Genomic DNA, 19,044 nt, shown 5'->3' on the forward strand with positions numbered 1-19,044 from the left:
CTACAAACAGAATTGTAGTTTGTTGTAGCATTCATAGTCTTCGTCATTTTTAAATTTTATTTGGACTGATAACTAGTTTCAGCTTTACAACAATCATTAGTTCTTATATGAAGGCAATGGAAAGGGCGAAGTGGAAGGGTCAGTGTGTAATTTAACCAATGTTTTTCAACAAATGTAATATGAGAATAGCAATGGAGAGAACCAGGACAGTGTTCTTCTCTGGTGAAAACCCAATAAAATCAAAAACTGTAACTGACAACAAAATCATTGAGGGAGTTACATATTTGGGCTTCCACAACATGTATCACAATATGCTGGATCCCATCACCACACTTACCCGATTTGCATATTTCGTGCGAACAGCACAATCAGCACTTGGTCGCAAAGAATAGTAACGTCCATTAGTTACATTACAAAAGCTAATTACAGTATCTTTTTAGGAGTTAGTTGTTTCCATGTTTTATGGATCATAATTACAAACTCTTACTATTATATGGAGCAGCCCAGTTTTACAATTATAGTACATCTTCTCAGTGGAAAATATGGCAACATGTTGACCAGTTACGTGATTTTTTAAGGGTTTATCTTTTTTTCATTCATGCAGTCATTTTTCCTTAATTATGTTTAATGTCTCTTTCACCTCCTCTTAAAACAAACACATGTGTATGCGTGTGCACCCACCCACCCACCCGCCCACACACACACACACACACACACACACACACACACACACACACACGCCTACCACATCTTCATGAATTCTTCTGTGGAGAGTGAAAACTGGACTCTATCACCTGTCCAAATGAAACAAACAGGGTCAACCAAAATAAAGTTCTCGCAATATTTAGTGAGTTCTTCATTGCTGGACTGTAAAAGTAGTGAAATATGGAAGAAGGGCTGGCCATTCAGAGCATCATGCAAATAATAATGAATTACTGGAACAACTGCTTACAGCACTCCAACACACATTTAAATTTAGGATAAGAAGAATGGCCTATAGAAACCATTAGACTGACGAAAACAGAGGTGCACCTAGAGAAGATGGAAGGCCCAATAAGGAGCCAAAACAACTCAACTGCTGTTCACACATTCCTTTTAGTGGCCAGCAAGCAAACATGTTGTTGTGCTGACTGTCTAAACTGGCTTCAATTCCATTTCACTTCTGTGCATTGTGTAGAGTTGAAGACAAGTCATTAATATGTAAAAGAGCATCAGAATATAAACGAATGTTGTTGTTAGAAACTGAAACACACGTTCTTTCAGATGGAATGGGAAGGGGAGACAGCCTGCGCATGCACTCACTGGAGATTCTATGCCGCACCGGTGGAGTGATTTCAAGAGAAAAGAATGCAGAACATGGCAACTAGGTGCAAAGCCTATGCAAATTTTTAAACTGAACAGTTTCAACAGCAGTTGTGTCTGTTGATGTCAGAAGTAAATACTTTCACAACTGGAGAAGAACTAAATGAAGTATACACTGTTTCAAAAGAGTGTAAACCATTAACAGCAGTGCAGAGGATTAAAAAGAAAATGAAAACTCTATCATCTCAGTACTGTTCAGAAACTTTCGCAATAGAATCCTCTTCTCTCACCTGCTCATCCACTTTTTGTTCCCAAATGACCGTTCTCTTCTTTTTGTGTTGTTCATTTGACCAAAATATATGTACCTTGAGGGAGTAAGCTCTATGAATGTACTATACTGGTGCAGATAGGGGAAACATTATTGGTTTTTGGAAGACAATGAATGTGTGCATATAGCCTCAGTAGCACATAGAAAAAGATAGTATGTAAACAACATGGTAGTGTGTTTAGAACTAAGGAGTGTCTCCTGACCATGGTACTTTCAAATTATTCATTAAATAGACAATTTATACTTAGAATAATTAGTGTGTATTAAAATTTGTGACAATTAAAGGAAGATTAATCAGCTGAGCTTCAAATTAAATAACTTTAACTAGGAAGAAGAGAGGTGATACTGGCAGTTAGGCTTCTTAAGGGAAAACAGGTACAGAAAAATAAACCAACTTACATTGCCTTTGTAGACCTAGAAACAGCATTTAATAATTTTACATGGCAATAGATATTCAGAATGCTGAAGAAAGCAGTTGTGAAACACAAAGACATCTTCTACAAAAATGAAACGACTATCATTAGGAATTTTCATTAGGAACACGAAGCAAGAATCAGAAAAGGACTCGAAACAAAGATGTGCTCTCTCTTCTCTTATTTTCAGTGCTTACATCCAGGAAGCTATAGACCAGGTTCATGAAACTATTGTGATGGGGGCCAGAGTTAGAAGGAGATAGACGTTCTGTGTTAACACTGATGGTATTGCTGTGGTCATGGAAATGAAAGAAGACATAGAGGAGGTCCTCAGCACAATGGAAATCATTTTCTGTAATGAGTATGGTACGTGAATAAGCAAGCGGAAAACTAAAGCAATGATTTTCAGTACTGAAGAAGAGTATCAAATTTTAAGAACAAGAATTTGGAGAGAGGAGCTAGAAGTGATAGAGGAATTTACCTATTTGCGAAGAGGCATGTCATGGGATGGTAGAAGCTGGAAAGAAATTGTGGGTAGAATACTGCAGGCCAAAATTACATTTAATTTGAGAAAGAAATTACTCAACAGCAAGAACACCAGCCTAGAAACAAGGAAACAGACCATGGAAGCATTTGTTTGTAGACTGGATATATATGGATGTGAATCTTGGAGAATAGGAAATCAAGAGAAGATGGCATGAAGTGCTGGAGATTTGGTGCTACAGAAGAATGATGAAGATCACTGGAAGAGACAGAGTTACAAGTGAAGAGGTGCTGAGAAATTTCTGTGGAGGCACATCCAAACAAGAAAAGACCAACTCCAAACTCGTGGAACTCATTTTAAGCATCAATGGAACAATAGCAGGAGGAGCTGTTGAGGGAAAGAATCACTGAGGATGACCAAGGATGTCCTACATGTAGCAGGTTATACATGATGTGGGATTCACCACATACCTGGAAATGAATAGGAAGGTGTACAGTAGAGGGGAATGGCATACTGCTGCAAACCAACCTCAGGATTGAACACTAAAGAGAAACAGAGAACTAGGAATAGTTAAACTGTGGACAGGTTCACTAACCACACCTTGTTGCTACAGAAATTTCATGAAGAGTCAAATTAACTTTAGAGAGACTATTAAAGATACCTATTGCTAATATTTTGTGTGTGACTATTTATTATGTTGCAATGAGTGAAAGGCAAACAGTGATTGGCTGCCATGTGTGTGAATGGATTCCATATAAGATACTGTGTGGCTTGAACTAAAATAAAAATTAATTATTAAAGTAACATTGATTTTTCAAATTTTTTGCAGAATCATAGTCCTGGTAGTTAGATTGAAGCATTAGTATGTTTTGTAGAAATGATTAGCATTTGAACCATTTCGACCCGCAGGCTCAAGGCCAACATTGTGATATTGTGCCGCAACACCGCTTACTAGTAAATTTGCCCTGCAGCTCTTGTTGTCAGTATAAACCAAAGATAATGGATCAGTGTGACTTGAGTAGATGTGCAGGATACCTCACAGACGTATGTACGAACTGTACCATCAAATCAGTGAGTTTGAAAGAGGGCGCTTTATTGGTGTGAGAGAATATGATGCATCCATCCAGGAAATTGCAGCTCACATGGGATGAAGTGTTTCGGCAGTGCAACAAGTGTGTGCAGAATGGTTCACAGAAGGCCGTAGAACCTGACGAGATGGGTCGGGTCTCACCACCCAGACTAGCCCCCTGAGAAGATCAACACCTCATCTGAAATGGCATTGCAGGACAGATCTGCATCTTCCTCAGCTGTGGGGTAACAATGGAACAGTGTAAAACGTCGTACACTATCAGGGGTGACAGTCTATTGCCGTTAATGACGGCATGGGCTACATGCACATCATCCACTTTTCCACCTACCTTTGACAAATGTGCAGAAATATATTAGATGGCAGTGGTGTATGTAACAATGTCATTTGGGACAGGGATGGCATCAGATAGTGGTTTTGGACAAATTCATGTTCTGTTTGTTTGAAAATGGTGGCCACATTTTGGTTCGCCACAGTCAGAGGGGGCGGCATCACAGTGGCCTCATGGTATGCGGTGCTCTTGGGTACAACCACAAATCACAGTTGGTTCGTATCCAGGGCATTGTGACCAGTGTGAGCTATATGAATGACATACTGCGATCTGTAGCCATACCCTTTCTGCACACCACTCCAGGCGCCATTTTCCAGCAAGAAAATGCACAACCGCTTGTTGCGTCATGAGCACATGCCTTTCTTGTGTCACAGGATATTAGCCTTTTGTCCTGGCCCACCACATCACCAGACTTGTCACCAATTGAAAATATGCGGGATAGGGTGAAACGATGAGTGCAGCGCTGTGACCCAGTGCCAACCACCAAAGATGAACTTTGGAACAAAGTGAATGCAGCGTGAATGGCTATATCGCAGAATGCCATTTGCACCATATATGTGTCAGTGCCATCACACATAGAACATCAGTGCCCGTGGCAGACCCTGTGCCTACTAGGCAACAGGACGCATGCTGAAGAGATGTTATTGAAATGCTAATGTCCTTGACCTGTGAGTATGAACATCTCTAGTTGTTCAAGGTGTTTTTTCCCCCTCCTGATCACGAGTGCAGAGTAGTTTGCTCTACTTGTCTAATACTGATGTGTACCTTGTGGCATGTATAAACATAGAGGACTATGTTCCCATTTTCTCTAGCACTTTCTTTAGTATTTGCTGTAAGCTGTGTGTATGTAGGCACTAAAAGCACAAGTCCTGGCTCTGATATGATGTTCACAGAAAGAAGCAACAAATTTCTCACTATTTACCTGTTTTGAGCTCCCAGCTAAGTTATAAACTCGATGTACATTTTTGACGACAGATTTAATCATTTGCATTTTGCTCATTTGCCAGTTTAACACAATAAGGAATTACACAGGTGTTGATCACATGTGTGCATTGCAGGTGCTGGAGCTGCTGGCTTTGGTGCTAAGCGAGCGTGAGAGTGAGGAGCGCTGGCGGCGCTGGTCGCGCCAGGTGGTGGATGCGGTACTGCCGCTCCTCGCCAGTGGCCGCATCCGGCTCGAGTCCCGTGAGGCACAGCAGGCGCTCAACCGCGTCCTGGGAGCTGCCGCACCCAGTGTGCTGCGCCCCGCCGACCCCCTCCTGCGCTCTCTTTTTGCACCGTTCCCGAACCCGGTACCATTCAATCACTCGTTTATTCATTTTTGCACCGTTTCAATTCAGTATACAGTGGCAGTTCATTCTTAGCCATATTCAATTGTTGTCAGTAAAATCTTACATTTAGTTGTTCTGTTTGCTCCCATCATTTTTATGTTTCTGCCTGCAATATATTATTATTTATAATGTGTCTTGCATATTATAACAACAACATTAACTAGATACACCCACAAAGTTCCAACCTTGAATCCCAAAAACGTATGTCACACATTCTTTATTTAGAACTTACTTATTTTTAAATGTTTGATGTCCTAATTGTGCTAATCATCAGTAGGGGTGATAATGGAAGTTCTTTATTTGATGCATTTTTTTGGTGCGCATGCCAGTGTCTGATGAACTGTGCCAGAGTTAAGTAAATTGTGCTAATAGCAAGAATATTGTTAGTGGTTTTTATTTGCAGACTTTGTTGCATTACTCCTGTTTTCATAACTGTGTTGAAACATATAAGTAATGAAATTAAGGTAATATGGCTTTTAGACATCACTTATCAAACATTGGAATTGAAGAGCTCCTTAACAAATTGGAACTGGACGAAATGACAAATTGTCAGAAGACAGCTTATTCATTTAAGCTTTATGATGAAAACATTGCTGCAGATACAAAAGAAGGAACTGAGTGTTAATGGGGGACTGGAGACCTCAGATGTTAAGTCTCATAGTGCTCAGAGCCATTTTTGATTGTTAATGTAGCACAGAAGTTCAGATAGTCAGATTTGTCTTTCAGTTCAACAGCCTGCCCTTCATAATGGGTTATGTGATTTTGATGCACAACATGAATTACCTGTATTTGAGGAAACCAATGGAATTCAGGATGCTATCAACGAATTAACTGGGCTGTTTCATGAAGTTTTTCCAATCAAAACACCTTAAAAATAAAATTCGAGACATGTATCTACTCGAGTGATACCGCTCCTGAACTTTGCTACCAGAACAAAATCAAACCAAATTTGTTGTACTAGAAGTTGAGTAAACTCCAATACATGAAGCGTGTAAGTTATTTACGATTATTTTCCATATGTTTGCTGTGAGTAGACTTAATCTGAGAGATTATTGGTCTGAACATCCTGTGCTTGCATCAGCATCTGCTTGTCAGCTGATGTCGAGAGAGTTTTTACGATATTCATGATGCTGTATGTGAACAACACTGCCTTATACACTCCTCAGTAAGAACCAGGTCATGACCTGTTGTATAAAATAAGACCTTTTCAGGATTTTTTTGCAGAAGTGTGCAGTGTGTTTTTGTGTTCTGTGAAATCTATCTGTAAATGAAATAATCTGTCCTTTTTGAGGAAGAATGGTATTTTGTGTGGCTATGAAAAACAAACCAGAAATATAGTAGATTAAACTGAACATTGTTAGTATTGCTTGAACAGGTTAATGTGCAATACTGAAATGTATACTGGCAAGAAAATCAGTTCTGTCAAATCTTATATGTTGAGGCTGTGTTCCTCTTACTTGAGAAATGGACATTCCCTTAAGAAGTGTGTTGAAGAAATACATTGGAATTTGGAACAGTGATGAATAACAGAACAGACCTAGTAAGCAAATGAAAGGAGAAAACCCAATTCATCACATAAGAAACGTTCTTTGTTTGAAGTGGAAAGACAAGTGTGATGTATAAAAAACACAACTAGAGGATGCAAGATCTCATGGGTTCAAAGGAAAAGTAATTAAAAAAAAAAAAAAAAAAAAAAAAAAGAGTCAGAAGATAACTTTAGATAATTTTACAGAGGCCTCTATATTCTCAAACTGCTATAAAAAGTTTCGTACCAGTATAACACTTCTGATATGAAAATTGAAGACAAAGAGAAACACTGTACAGTAAAACATATTATTCAGTAATTAACTTTCCAACATGGGTTGGCAAAGGCAGTAGGACTCTAATTGATAATGTTTTCTTTGATGAACCTCAAAGTAAGAAAATAACTGTATATTCAGTAACAAATGCTCTCTCTGTTCATGATGCACAGTTAGTTAGAATAAATAATGTAGCACATTACAGTATGGCTACTCCACAGTGGAAATCAGTTAGAATAATTAATGATTCCAGTACAAATGTTTTTAAGAATAATTTGCGGGAGACGACATTGGATGTAATTTATAATGACTCAAATGCCGACATAAAATTTAATCTGCTCCATGATAAATTCATGTCATCATTTGAAAATAGCATTCCACATAAGCTAATCAGAAAGGACAGTAAACAGCCATGTAAAAAACCATGGATGACTAGAGAGATTAAAGTATCTTGTAAAAGGAAAAGGGAAATGTATCTTTTGGCAAGAACGAGTAGGGATCCTGCAGTAGTAGCACACTACAAAAACTACTCGAAATTACTAAGAAAGATTATTAAAAAAAATCAAAGAACATGCACACAATGTCAGATATCAGTACTTCCAACAACAGACCTAGACTATATGGAATGTGGTGAAACAAGACACAGAACAACCAGCTACAGAACAAGACAAGATCACTATTGAACTGAATGGAAGGGTTATAAATGTTGAGTCACAGGTAGCAAATACAGTTAATAATCATTTCTTAAATGTTGTAGAAAGCATAGGGACAAACAGTTTAAGAGCCAAATCGCAGCTGTGTTGTAAATGCAACTTTCATAAAATTCATTCATATGAATGTATCACCAACTTCTCTTTCTGAAATTAAGGAAATTATACATTTGTCAAAAATAAAAGCTCACCTGATTTTGATGTTGTTTCCAATAGAGTATAAAAATTTGTTCCCATTTAATAAGCCCAGTCCTATCTGAAATTTGTAATGCATCACTAACTCAGGGCATTTTTGCAGAGAGACAGAAATATGCCATTGTTAAACCCCTCTGTAAGAAACATGGTACGAGAGCTGTCAATAACTACAGACCTGTTTCACTGCTGACATCATTGTCCAAAATATTTAATATGATGATGTGTTCTAGAATAGTATCTTACCCTAATAACAATACTCTCCTCAGAAAATCACAGTTTGGGTTTCAGAAGGGTTGCTCTTCTGAGAATGCCATTTACACGTGCACTTACCAGGTTTTACAAGCATTAAATAATAAAATAATGCAGGTTGATATTTTCTGTGACCTCTCTAAGGACTTTCATTGTATGAATCACAATATTCTCCTAGATAAATTGACATGAATCACAATATTCTCCTAGATAAATTGACATTTTGTGGGTTGATGGTGCAGCCAAACAATGGATAATGTCATATTTAGCTAAAAGTATGCAGAAAGTCGTACTTAGTAATTCAAACGATATAGTCCAGGGACATAATTCTGACTGGGGAGAAATCACGTATGGGGTTCCTCAGTCTTAGGTCCACGTTGTTCCTCACACATGTAAATGATCTTCTGTCTAGTATACAACAAGCAGAATTAGTTCTTTTTGCAGATAACACTAGTAGTGCAATCAAGCCAAGCATATGTACAGGAACAGAAGAAATGGCAAAGTTCTTAAAAGTATCGTTGACAGATTTTTCAGCGAATGTTCTTGCCCTCAATTTTAAAAAGACGCAACATATTCAGTTCTGCGCCTCTAGAGCTCTTACACCAATGACACGTGTGACATGTGGCGAGGAAACAATAAATAGGGTATAAAGTTCAAAATTCTTAGGGGTCCATATTGATGAGAATTTAAATAGGGAAAAACATGTTTTGAACTCCTAAAACAACTTAATTCAAGCGCATTTGCATGTAGAATCATTGCGAATCTTGGGGAGAGACAAATCAATAAGTTGATGTATTTTGCATATTTACATTCAATAATGTCACACGAAATGATGTTCTGAGGTAATTCATCTTTAAGAGAGAAAGTCTTCATTGCATAAAAACATTCTGTAAGAATAATATGTGGCGCTCACCCACAATCATCTTGTAGACATCTGTGTAAGGAGTCGGGCATTCTGATAACTGCTTCACAGTATATTTATTCCCTCATGAAGTTTGTTGTAAATAATCCACTACAGTTCAAAAGGAACAATAGGCATGAAGTTTGTTGAAAATGATTCTTTACAGTTCAAAAGGAACAATAGGCTACATAATTACAATACCAAAAGGAAAAATGCACCTCCCCCCCCCCCCCACATGAAACATGGACCTTGCCGTTGGTGGGGAGGCTTGCGTGCCTCAGCGATACAGATAGCCGTACCGTAGGTGCAACCACAACGAAGGGGTATCTGCTGAGAGGCCAGACAAACGTGTGGTTCCTGAAGAGGGGCAGCAGCCTTTTCAGTAGTTGCAAGGGCAACAGTCTGGATGATTGACTGATCTGGCCTTGTAACAATAACCAAAACGGCCTTGCTGTGCTGGTACTGCGAACGGCTGAAAGCAAGGGGAAACTACAGCCGTAATTTTTCTCGAGGGCATGCAGCTTTACTGTATGATTACATGATGATGGCGTCCTCTTGGATAAAATATTAGCATAGTGAACGCATTATTGTGGCCAAGATAGATACGAAGCCCACGCCTACTACAGTAGTACAAGTTTATATGCCAACTAGCTCTGCAGATGACGAAGAAATTGAAGAAATGTATGATGAAATAAAAGAAATTATTCAGATTGTGAAGGGAGACGAAAATTTAATAGTCATGGGTGACTGGAATTCGAGTGTAGGAAAAGGGAGAGAAGGAAACATAGTAGGTGAATATGGATTGGGGAACAGAAATGAAAGAGGAAGCCGCCTGGTAGAATTTTGCACAGAGCACAACATAATCATAACTAACACTTGGTTTAAGAATCATGAAAGAAGGTTGTATACATGGAAGAACCCTGGAGATACTAAAAGGTATCAGATAGATTATATAATGGTAAGACAGAGATTTAGGAACCAGGTTTTAAATTGTAAGACATTTCCAGGGGCAGATGTGGACTCTGACCACAATCTATTGGTTATGACCTGTAGATTAAAACTGAAGAAACTGCAAAAAGGTGGGAATTTAAGGAGGTGGGACCTGGATAAACTGACTAAACCAGAGGTTGTACAGAGATTCAGGGAGAGCATAAGGGAGCAATTGACAGGAATGGGGGAAATAAATACAGTAGAAGAAGAATGGGTAGCTTTGAGGGATGAAATAGCGAAGGCAGCAGAGGATCAAGTAGGTAAAAAGACGAGGGCTAGTATAAATCCTTGGGTAACAGAAGAAATATTGAATTTAATTGATGAAAGGAGAAAATATAAAAATGCAGTAAGTGAAACAGGCAAAAAGGAATACAAACATCTCAAAAATAAGATCGACAGGAAGTGCAAAATGGCTAAGCAGGGATGGCTAGAGGGCAAATGTAAGGATGTAGAGGCCTATCTCACTAGGGGTAAGATAGATACCGCCTACAGGAAAATTAAAGAGACCTTTGGAGATAAGAGAACGACTTGTATGAATATCAAGAGCTCAGATGGAAACCCAGTTCTAAGCAAAGAAGGGAAAGCAGAAAGGTGGAAGGAGTATATAGAGGGTCTATACAAGGGCGATGTACTTGAGGACAATATTATGGAAATGGAAGAGGATGTAGATGAAGATGAAATGGGAGATACGATACTGCGTGAAGAGTTTGACAGAGCACTGAAAAACCTGAGTCGAAACAAGGCCCCCGGAGTAGACAATATTCCATTGGAACTACTGACGGCCGTGGGAGAGCCAGTCCTGACAAAACTCTACCATCTGGTGAGCAAGATGTATGAAACAGGCGAAATACGCTCAGACTTCAAGAAGAATATAATAATTCCAATCCCAAAGAAAGCAGGTGTTGACAGATGTGAAAATTACCGAACTATCAGCTTAATAAGTCACAGCTGCAAAATACTAACACGAATTCTTTACAGACGAATGGAAAAACTAGTAGAAGCCAACCTCGGGGAAGATCAGTTTGGATTCCGTAGAAACACTGGAACACGTGAGGCAATACTGACCTTACGACTTATCTTAGAAGAAAGATTAAGGAAAGGCAAACCTACGTTTCTAGCATTTGTAGACTTAAAGAAAGCTTTTGACAATGTTGACTGGAATACTCTCTTTCAAATTCTAAAGGTGGCAGGGGTAAAATACAGGGAGCGAAAGGCTATTTACAATTTGTACAGAAACCAGATGGCAGTTATAAGAGTCGAGGGACATGAAAGGGAAGCAGTTGTTGGGAAGGGAGTAAGACAGGGTTGTAGCCTCTCCCCGATGTTGTTCAATCTGTATATTGAGCAAGCAGTAAAGGAAACAAAAGAAAAATTCGGAGTAGGTATTAAAGTCCATGGAGAAGAAATAAAAACTTTGAGGTTCGCCGATGACATTGTAATTCTGTCAGAGACAGCAAAGGACTTGGAAGAGCAGTTGAATGGAATGGACAGCGTCTTGAAAGGAGGATATAAGATGAACATCAACAAAAGCAAAACAAGGATAATGGAATGTAGTCTAATTAAGTCGGGTGATGCTGAGGGAATTAGATTAGGAAATGAGACACTTAAAGTAGTAAAGGAGTTTTGCTATTTGGGGAGCAAAATAACTGATGATGGTCGAAGTAGAGAGGATATAAAATGTAGGCTGGCAATGGCAAGGAAAGCGTTTCTGAAGAAGAGAAATTTGTTAACATCCAGTATTGATTTAAGTGTCAGGAAGTCATTTCTGAAAGTATTCGTATGGAATGTAGCCATGTATGGAATTGAAACATGGACGATAAATAGTTTGGACAAGAAGAGAATAGAAGCCTTCGAAATGTGGTGCTACAGAAGAATGCTGAAGATTAGATGGGTAGATCACATAACTAATGAGGAAGTATTGAATAGGATTGGGGAGAAGAGAAGTTTGTGGCACAACTTGACCAGAAGAAGGGATCGGTTGGTAGGACATGTTCTGAGGCATCAAGGGATCACTAATTTAGTATTGGAGGGCAGCGTGGAGGGTAAAAATCGTAGAGGGAGACCAAGAGATGAAAACACTAAGCAGATTCAGAAGGATGTGGGTTGCAGTAGGTACTGGGAGATGAAAAGGCTTGCACAGGATAGAGTAGCATGGAGGGCTGCATCAAACCAGTCTCAGGACTGAAGACCACAACAACAACAACAAGGAAAAATGATGTTCATTACTCCACATTAATGTTGTTTTTAGTGCAAAAAGGGATACACAGCGCTGCAACAAAAAATTTTTGATAATTTACCCAGTAATATTTTGTCTGATAGACAGAAAGTTGAATTTGATAACAAACAGAGATAATTTCTATCCTGCAAAATGATTCGTGGAACATGTAACTAACTAGCGAAGTGTTTAGTAGAATATGACAAATGATTTAAATTCAGTACTCAACACCGTGCATTTATGTAGAAAATAAAAACTAATGGAAAACTATTAACATTTGTCTATTCCTGAAGAAGGAACAAGGAACTTCACTTGACACAGTTCTTGGAAGTATGAAGTGCTTTGGTAAATTTAAAAAGTCAAGTAATTCAAATGGGCAAAGTATACTGGTATTGTCCAGATTTCCAACCCTTCAGGCTCCATGTGTTAACTTCCGTACTCTGGGAATTTGATGTGTGTGTGTGTGTGTGTGTGTGTGTGTGTGTGTGTGAGAGAGAGAGAGAGAGAGAGAGAGAGAGAGAGAGAGAGAGAGAGAGAGAGATCTACTAATGATGACTAAGAATCAAAGTCATAAAGACTCGGATAGGTCGCTCTCGTCCTGGGGACAGAGTGACCTTCCCTGCCTTTTCAACCTTTCTCAGCCTATTTTCTGAGGAAGTAACTATTAGTTCTGAAAGAGAGGCAGTGTGAAACTTTTACTTTTATATGCAATTATCAGCAGTTCTTACATTTAGGATTATGAGGGTAAGTACTGACCAAAAATTCCGTCTGATAATTTATTATTTTCCTTGACTGAATAGTCCTTTGATACAACATAATATTCTTTCTGTTTGACAGCATACTGTCACTGAATTGTTTATTAAAGGACAAAAAATATGCTCTGATATTCATGTCAGATTCATCATGTATGTGGAGGTTTTTGCATGGGCACCAGCTGTGTTGGGGGATGGATGAAATACTTGAAATATAGGAAGACTACCATCAAAGATGAACCTCATAGTGATCACCCTTATTCTATCTCCGTGGTACATGACAAGGGAAGAGTTGATGACATTTTTAGAGAAGCTATATGTATCAGTTTCAGTGAAATTACAACAAAACTCGAATATGACATAGTGCAGGAAATGATTCAAAACTTGGCTCATTGGAAAGTTTGTGCATGTTGGATTCCAAGTTTATTAAACAAAATAATGAAAGCTGCTTCTGTCACTAAGAGCAGGGCACCACTTGGATTTGCAATTGACAAAAAAACCGAAGACAGTGCTATATGCGAGAAAAACTATGGGCATTGCCATCTGAGATGCAGAGGATGGCATTCTGGTTGTTTATTTGGAACGTGGATAGATCAGATATCCTGTCCACTACATCGAGACATTTTTGAAGCTCCAACCTGCACTACATGATAAACGCTATCGGAAGAAGATCATTGTGCTGTCTGATGACAGGTTGCTTGTGTCTCTCTAGAGAAAATTAGGATGTTTGGGAGGGAAAGTCTTCCAGATCCCACCTTCAGTTTTAACTTGGCACCCTCTGGCTACTATTCTTCCATTTTCTGAAAGAACTGTGGTGAGGTTAACACTACAAAATGCTGGAAGACATCCAAAAGTGATACATTGGTGTTTTCAGGCAGTGAGAATAAACTTCTGCTGCAAATGATTTTTAAAGACTTAAAGAACTGTGGGTAAAACATGTGCAAGAAAAGGGAGATTGTACTAGAAAGAGACAGAAACATTTCTAACTGAAAATGATGTACATGGTTTGTGTAAAAAATGAAAATTATTATTCATGAGAATGGATTTTGCATGACTTTTAGTTGGACACTTACACTTCAAAAACAACATTACCCAATTTCTTGTTCAGTATAAATTTTATGTTTAATTGTAATTTATAGAGTCAGTGTGTCTGTCTGCCAGAACGGCTCCCTGGTAGCAGTGCAGCGGTGGCTGGGTGGGGTGTTGGCACTGGTGTTGCTGCTGCTGTCCCACGGCAAGGAAGATGCTGTCCTGGCCCGGCTGGAGGAACTGCAGCTGGCACCCCCTCCGTCATCGCCTTGTGATCCCTTGAATGCTGCTGCTACAACTGCATCTTGTGGGATGGATCCAGACCAGGCTGTTGCCAGGTATTTAAGACTGTTTCTTACAAGTAGAAATACCATAGTTTATAACAAAAATATGGAAGTGATAGGTGGCTACTCAGCACACGGATGAGGTGTTGAATCACTGACAGGCTGAATGAAAAAGAACTCTTCAAATATTTCAGCTTTAGCATAAAGGCATTTATCACAAGTAGAAAACACACACATTCGCATAAGCATTACGCACATATGGCCAGTCTTTCCTCCAGGTGCTAAGGCCCATCTGCAAACTGCATCTGAGGTGTGCAGCAATCCGGATAGTGGGGATATGGAATAGTCATGGGGAGGTGAGGGATCATAGCAGGGTAAGGAGGGAGTATGATGCTAGTGCTGCCTGCGGAAGTGTGCGGGGATGTGGTGGGGATATGTAGTGGGTTGCTAGGTGCAGTGTCGGGAGACAGTGTGGGTGGGAGGGGGCGGGGGGGGGGGGGGGGGGGGATACGGGAGAAGATAGAAGTAGAGAAGGGGAAATTACTGTGCAGTTGCTCTGATGGGAGAGAAGGTGTGAGTTACTGGACTAGGAGCAGGGAAGGGGATACACAAGTGGAAAATGGGGACTAATGATGGTTGAGTCCACGGGAATCACAGGAATGAAGGACACATTGCCGGCAGAGTTCCCACCTGCATAGTTTAGAATAACTAGTGCTGGTGGGAAGAATCCAGATGGCACAGGCTGTGACTTCGTCATTAGAAAGAACTACATTGTTTTGGGCACATGTTCAGCAACTGGGTGGTCCAGCACAAACTGCTTGTCAGCAGTCATGTGGATGTTGATTGCAGCCCAGTGGTTGCGGCTAAGATTGAAGATCACCTGGCTGCTTTCACAGGTGGTCCTGCCTCTGGTGTGGTAGGGGATACTTGTGACTGGACTGGAGTAGTGGTAATGGGAGGACGTATGGGATGGGAGGACGTATGGGATATGTCTTGTGTCTAAGCCTATTACAGGGTTATGGGGCATGTGGCAATGTGTTAGGGGCAGAGGTGGAATAGGGGCTGAAAACAATATTGCATAGGTTGAGTGGGAAGCAGAATACCACTGTGGGAGGGATAATTGGGTGGGGGGGGGGGGGGGCAGAAGGTAGGACATTGTTCATTTCAGTGCGCAAAGAGAGGTAGTTGACCTCTGGTGGAGCATGTGATTCAGTTGCTCCAGTCCTGGTTGGTACTACGTCATGAGAAGAGTGCTGCTTTGTGGCAGGACAATGGTTATGTCAGAGGTGGTAGGTGATTGGGGAGCCAAGGCATGGAAGATCTGTTTCTGGACAAGGTTGAGAGGGTAATTTCAGTCTGTGAAAGCCTCAGTGAGATCCCTGGTATATTTTGAGAGGAACCGCTCATCGCTACAGATGTGATGACAGTGGGTGCCTAGGCCATGTGGGACTTCTTGGTATGAAATGGGTGACATTGGTGAAAGTGGAAGTACTGCCTGTGGTTAGTGGCCATAATATAGACAGATGTATAATCAGAGGCTTCAGATACGTTATGTCCAGGAAGGTGGCTTGTTAGATAGAGGAGAACCAACTGAAGTGAATGGGGGAGAGGGTGTTGGGGTTCAGGAGGAAAATGGTGCCCTCACACTTAGTCTAGATCATGACCATGTCATCAGTCAATCTGAACCAAATGAGAGGTTTGGGTTCTGGGTGGTTAGGTAGGATTCCTCCAGATGGCCCTTGAACAGATGAGCATAGGATGGTGACTTGCATATACCTGTTGCTGTACCACAGGTTTATTTGTAGGTGGTGCATTCAGTTGAAAAGTAATTGTGGTGGGGATATAGTTCATGATGATGACCAGGAAGGAGGTTGTAGGTTTGCAGTCAGTTGGGTGTTCATAAAGATAGTGTTCAGTAGTGGCAAGGCTGTGTGCATTGGGGATGTTGCATAGATGGAAGTGGCAAAACCTCAGTCCCACAGAAGTATCAGTCCTTTCTGGAGGCAAAACCTCAGTCCCACAGAAGTATCAGTCCTTTCTGGAGGCATTACCTTTTCCCCCTTTCTCAGATTCCATCACTGTGGGTTCATTGATATTAGATTACATTAGATGTACTTTTTGTTCCAGTGGATCCATAATGAGGAGATCCTCAAGATTTAGAACATGACAGAAAAATGAGAATACTCATTAAATATTTACAAGGAAAAACAAATATGTTTATATATTTTCCACGTGTCCCAAGTGAATATGCATGGAAAAAATCCAAGCACATTTTTATTTCAAAGTAATAAATATCATATCATAAAACAAGTAAATGTTCGATACACTTACGTGCATATGATAATTTTTGTGCTTTTGCAGCCATGCATAACTAAATAGAAAATCATTTTACAGTGCTTATTCATAGTGATCACATTACTGCACTGAGTTTGCACAGAAGTCAGCTTGTACTAATTCTCACATTGTCATCTGGAAAAATTGGGTTCTCTGCCAGTAATCCACACTTTACTTGCAAGTGTGACTCGCAGTGTGCTTCACGAAGCTGAATCCAGTGTGGAACAGGTCAGTATTTATGGCTGTGTGGGTCTACGCACACTGTCATTGCTCTGTGCCCCTCCAGGTGCTCTGTATGACATATGTGCTGGCCATTAGCAGAAGCTGTAGTATTTTCTAGCCACAGCTGTTCTGGTCATTGTGCACATACATTTTTGCTGTTGACAGTTAATAATATTGTTGTCTGATGTTCTTCCAAGTTGTACTGGGCATTCAGTTTCTGATTGCTGTCATTTAAGCTTTCCTGTGGACTATGCTGTTCCATTACCATATCTTTCCACATTAGGTGCTCTGTCTGAGGTACATGCCTGATAGGGGCAGCTGTCTGATTATTTTCTGGCCACTGGTGTTCGAATTGCCATTCATTTTTGAAATGACAGACTTTAGGTATTTGATCTGCTGTCTAAAGTACTGCTGCCTGTGCGGCCTGTGTTGGTTGTGCTGGGTTATTTGCTCTGTCACCATTTCCAAAGTTATGTCCCTCGGAGTTTGGTGTTGCCTCCATTGTGTCTAAGGAGATAGAGTGCCAGATTGTAGGTGGAGCAAAGCATACATCCTGTGTCACAGTTGATAAGATTCTGTGTGATCTTTACTTGTATGGATTCTTTAATAACACTTTCCAAGTACCTGTGTGTGTGTGTGTGTGTGTGTGTGTGTGTGTGTGTGTGTGTGTGTGTGTGTGTGTGTCAGAATCTTGACGTCATCATAATTCATTGAATGATTTAGTTCCAAACGATGTTCTGCTGTAGCTGACTTGGAAGCTCACCATCTGCAGCATCGTCGACAGGACTGACTGCTGACCTTTGGTACCTTTGGTACAGAGCCGAGTTGAGGGTCTGAATCAGAGGCTGAGACGGTTCTGCGACCGTGTGGGCTGCAGATTCCTCGACTTGCGCCATAGGGTGGTGGGGTTTTGGGTTCCGCTGGATAGGTCAGGAGTCCACTACACGCAACAAGCGGCTACACTGGTAGCAGGGGTTGTGTGGCGTGGGCTGGGCGGTTTTTTAGGTTAGATGGCCTTGGGCAAGTACAGAAAGGGCAACAGCCTCAACAGGTGCAGGGCAAAGTCAGGACATGCGGGGACCTAGCAGCAATCGGTATTGTAATTGTAAACTGTCGAAGCTGCGTTGGTAAAGTACCGGAACTTCAAGCGCTGATAGAAAGCACCAAAGCCGAAATCGTTATAGGTACAGAAAGCTGGTTGAAGCCAGAGATAAATTCTGCCGAAATTTTTACAAAGGTACAGACGGTGTTTAGAAAGGATAGATTGCATGCAACCGGTGGTGGAGTGTTCGTCGCTGTTAGTGGTAGTTTATCCTGTAATGAAATAGAAGTGGATAGTTCCTGTGAATTATTATGGGTGGAGGTTACACTCAACAACCGAGCTAGGTTAATAATTGGCTCCTTTTACCGACCTCCCGACTCAGCAGCATTAGTAGCAGAACAACTGAGAGAAAATTTGGAATACATTTCACATAAATTTTCTCAGCATGTTATAGTCTTAGGTGGAGATTTCAATTTACCAGATATAGACTGGGACACTCAGATGTTTAGGATGAGTGGTAGGGACAGAGCATCGAGTGACATTATACTGAGTGCACTATCCGAAAATTACCTCGAGCAATTAAACAGAGAACCGACTCGTGGAGATAACATCTTGGACCTACTGATAACAAACAGACCCGAACTTTTCGACTGTGTATGTACAGAACAGGGAATCAGTGATCATAAGGCCGTTGCAGCATCCCTGAATATGGAAGTTAGTAGGAATATAAAAAAAGGGAGGAAGGTTTATCTGTTTAGCAAGAGTAATAGAAGGCAGATTTCAGACTACCTAACAGATCAAAACGAAAATTTCTGTTCCGACACTGACAATGTTGAGTGTTTATGGAAAAAGTTCAAGGCAATCGTAAAATGCGTTTTAGACAGGTACGTGCCGAGTAAAACTGTGATGGACGGAAAAAACCCACCGTGGTACAACAGCAAAGTTAGGAAACTACTGCGAAAGCAAAGAGAGCTTCACTCTAAGTTTACACGCAGCCAAAACGTCTCAGACAAACAGAAGCTAAACGGTGTCAAAGTTAGCGTAAG

The 19,044-nt window shown here is 40.5% G+C and overlaps 1 protein-coding gene across 1 annotated transcript in view; it reads left to right on the top strand.

The window, feature by feature from the left end:
• The first annotated feature begins 191 nt into the window (after nt 1–191).
• The window catches only part of LOC126474314 (huntingtin-like), a 110,471-nt gene continuing 91,618 nt past the window's right edge, over nt 192–19,044 (top strand). Inside the window, exons 1-3 of the mRNA XM_050101780.1 lie at nt 192–248; nt 5,004–5,237; nt 14,249–14,454. Of these exons, the coding sequence (XP_049957737.1) occupies nt 192–248; nt 5,004–5,237; nt 14,249–14,454 (497 nt within the window). The remainder of the gene's footprint in view (nt 249–5,003; nt 5,238–14,248; nt 14,455–19,044) is intronic.

The sequence above is a fragment of the Schistocerca serialis genome, chromosome 4 (genome assembly GCF_023864345.2).
Source record: "Schistocerca serialis cubense isolate TAMUIC-IGC-003099 chromosome 4, iqSchSeri2.2, whole genome shotgun sequence".
Classification (NCBI taxonomy): domain Eukaryota; kingdom Metazoa; phylum Arthropoda; class Insecta; order Orthoptera; family Acrididae; genus Schistocerca; species Schistocerca serialis.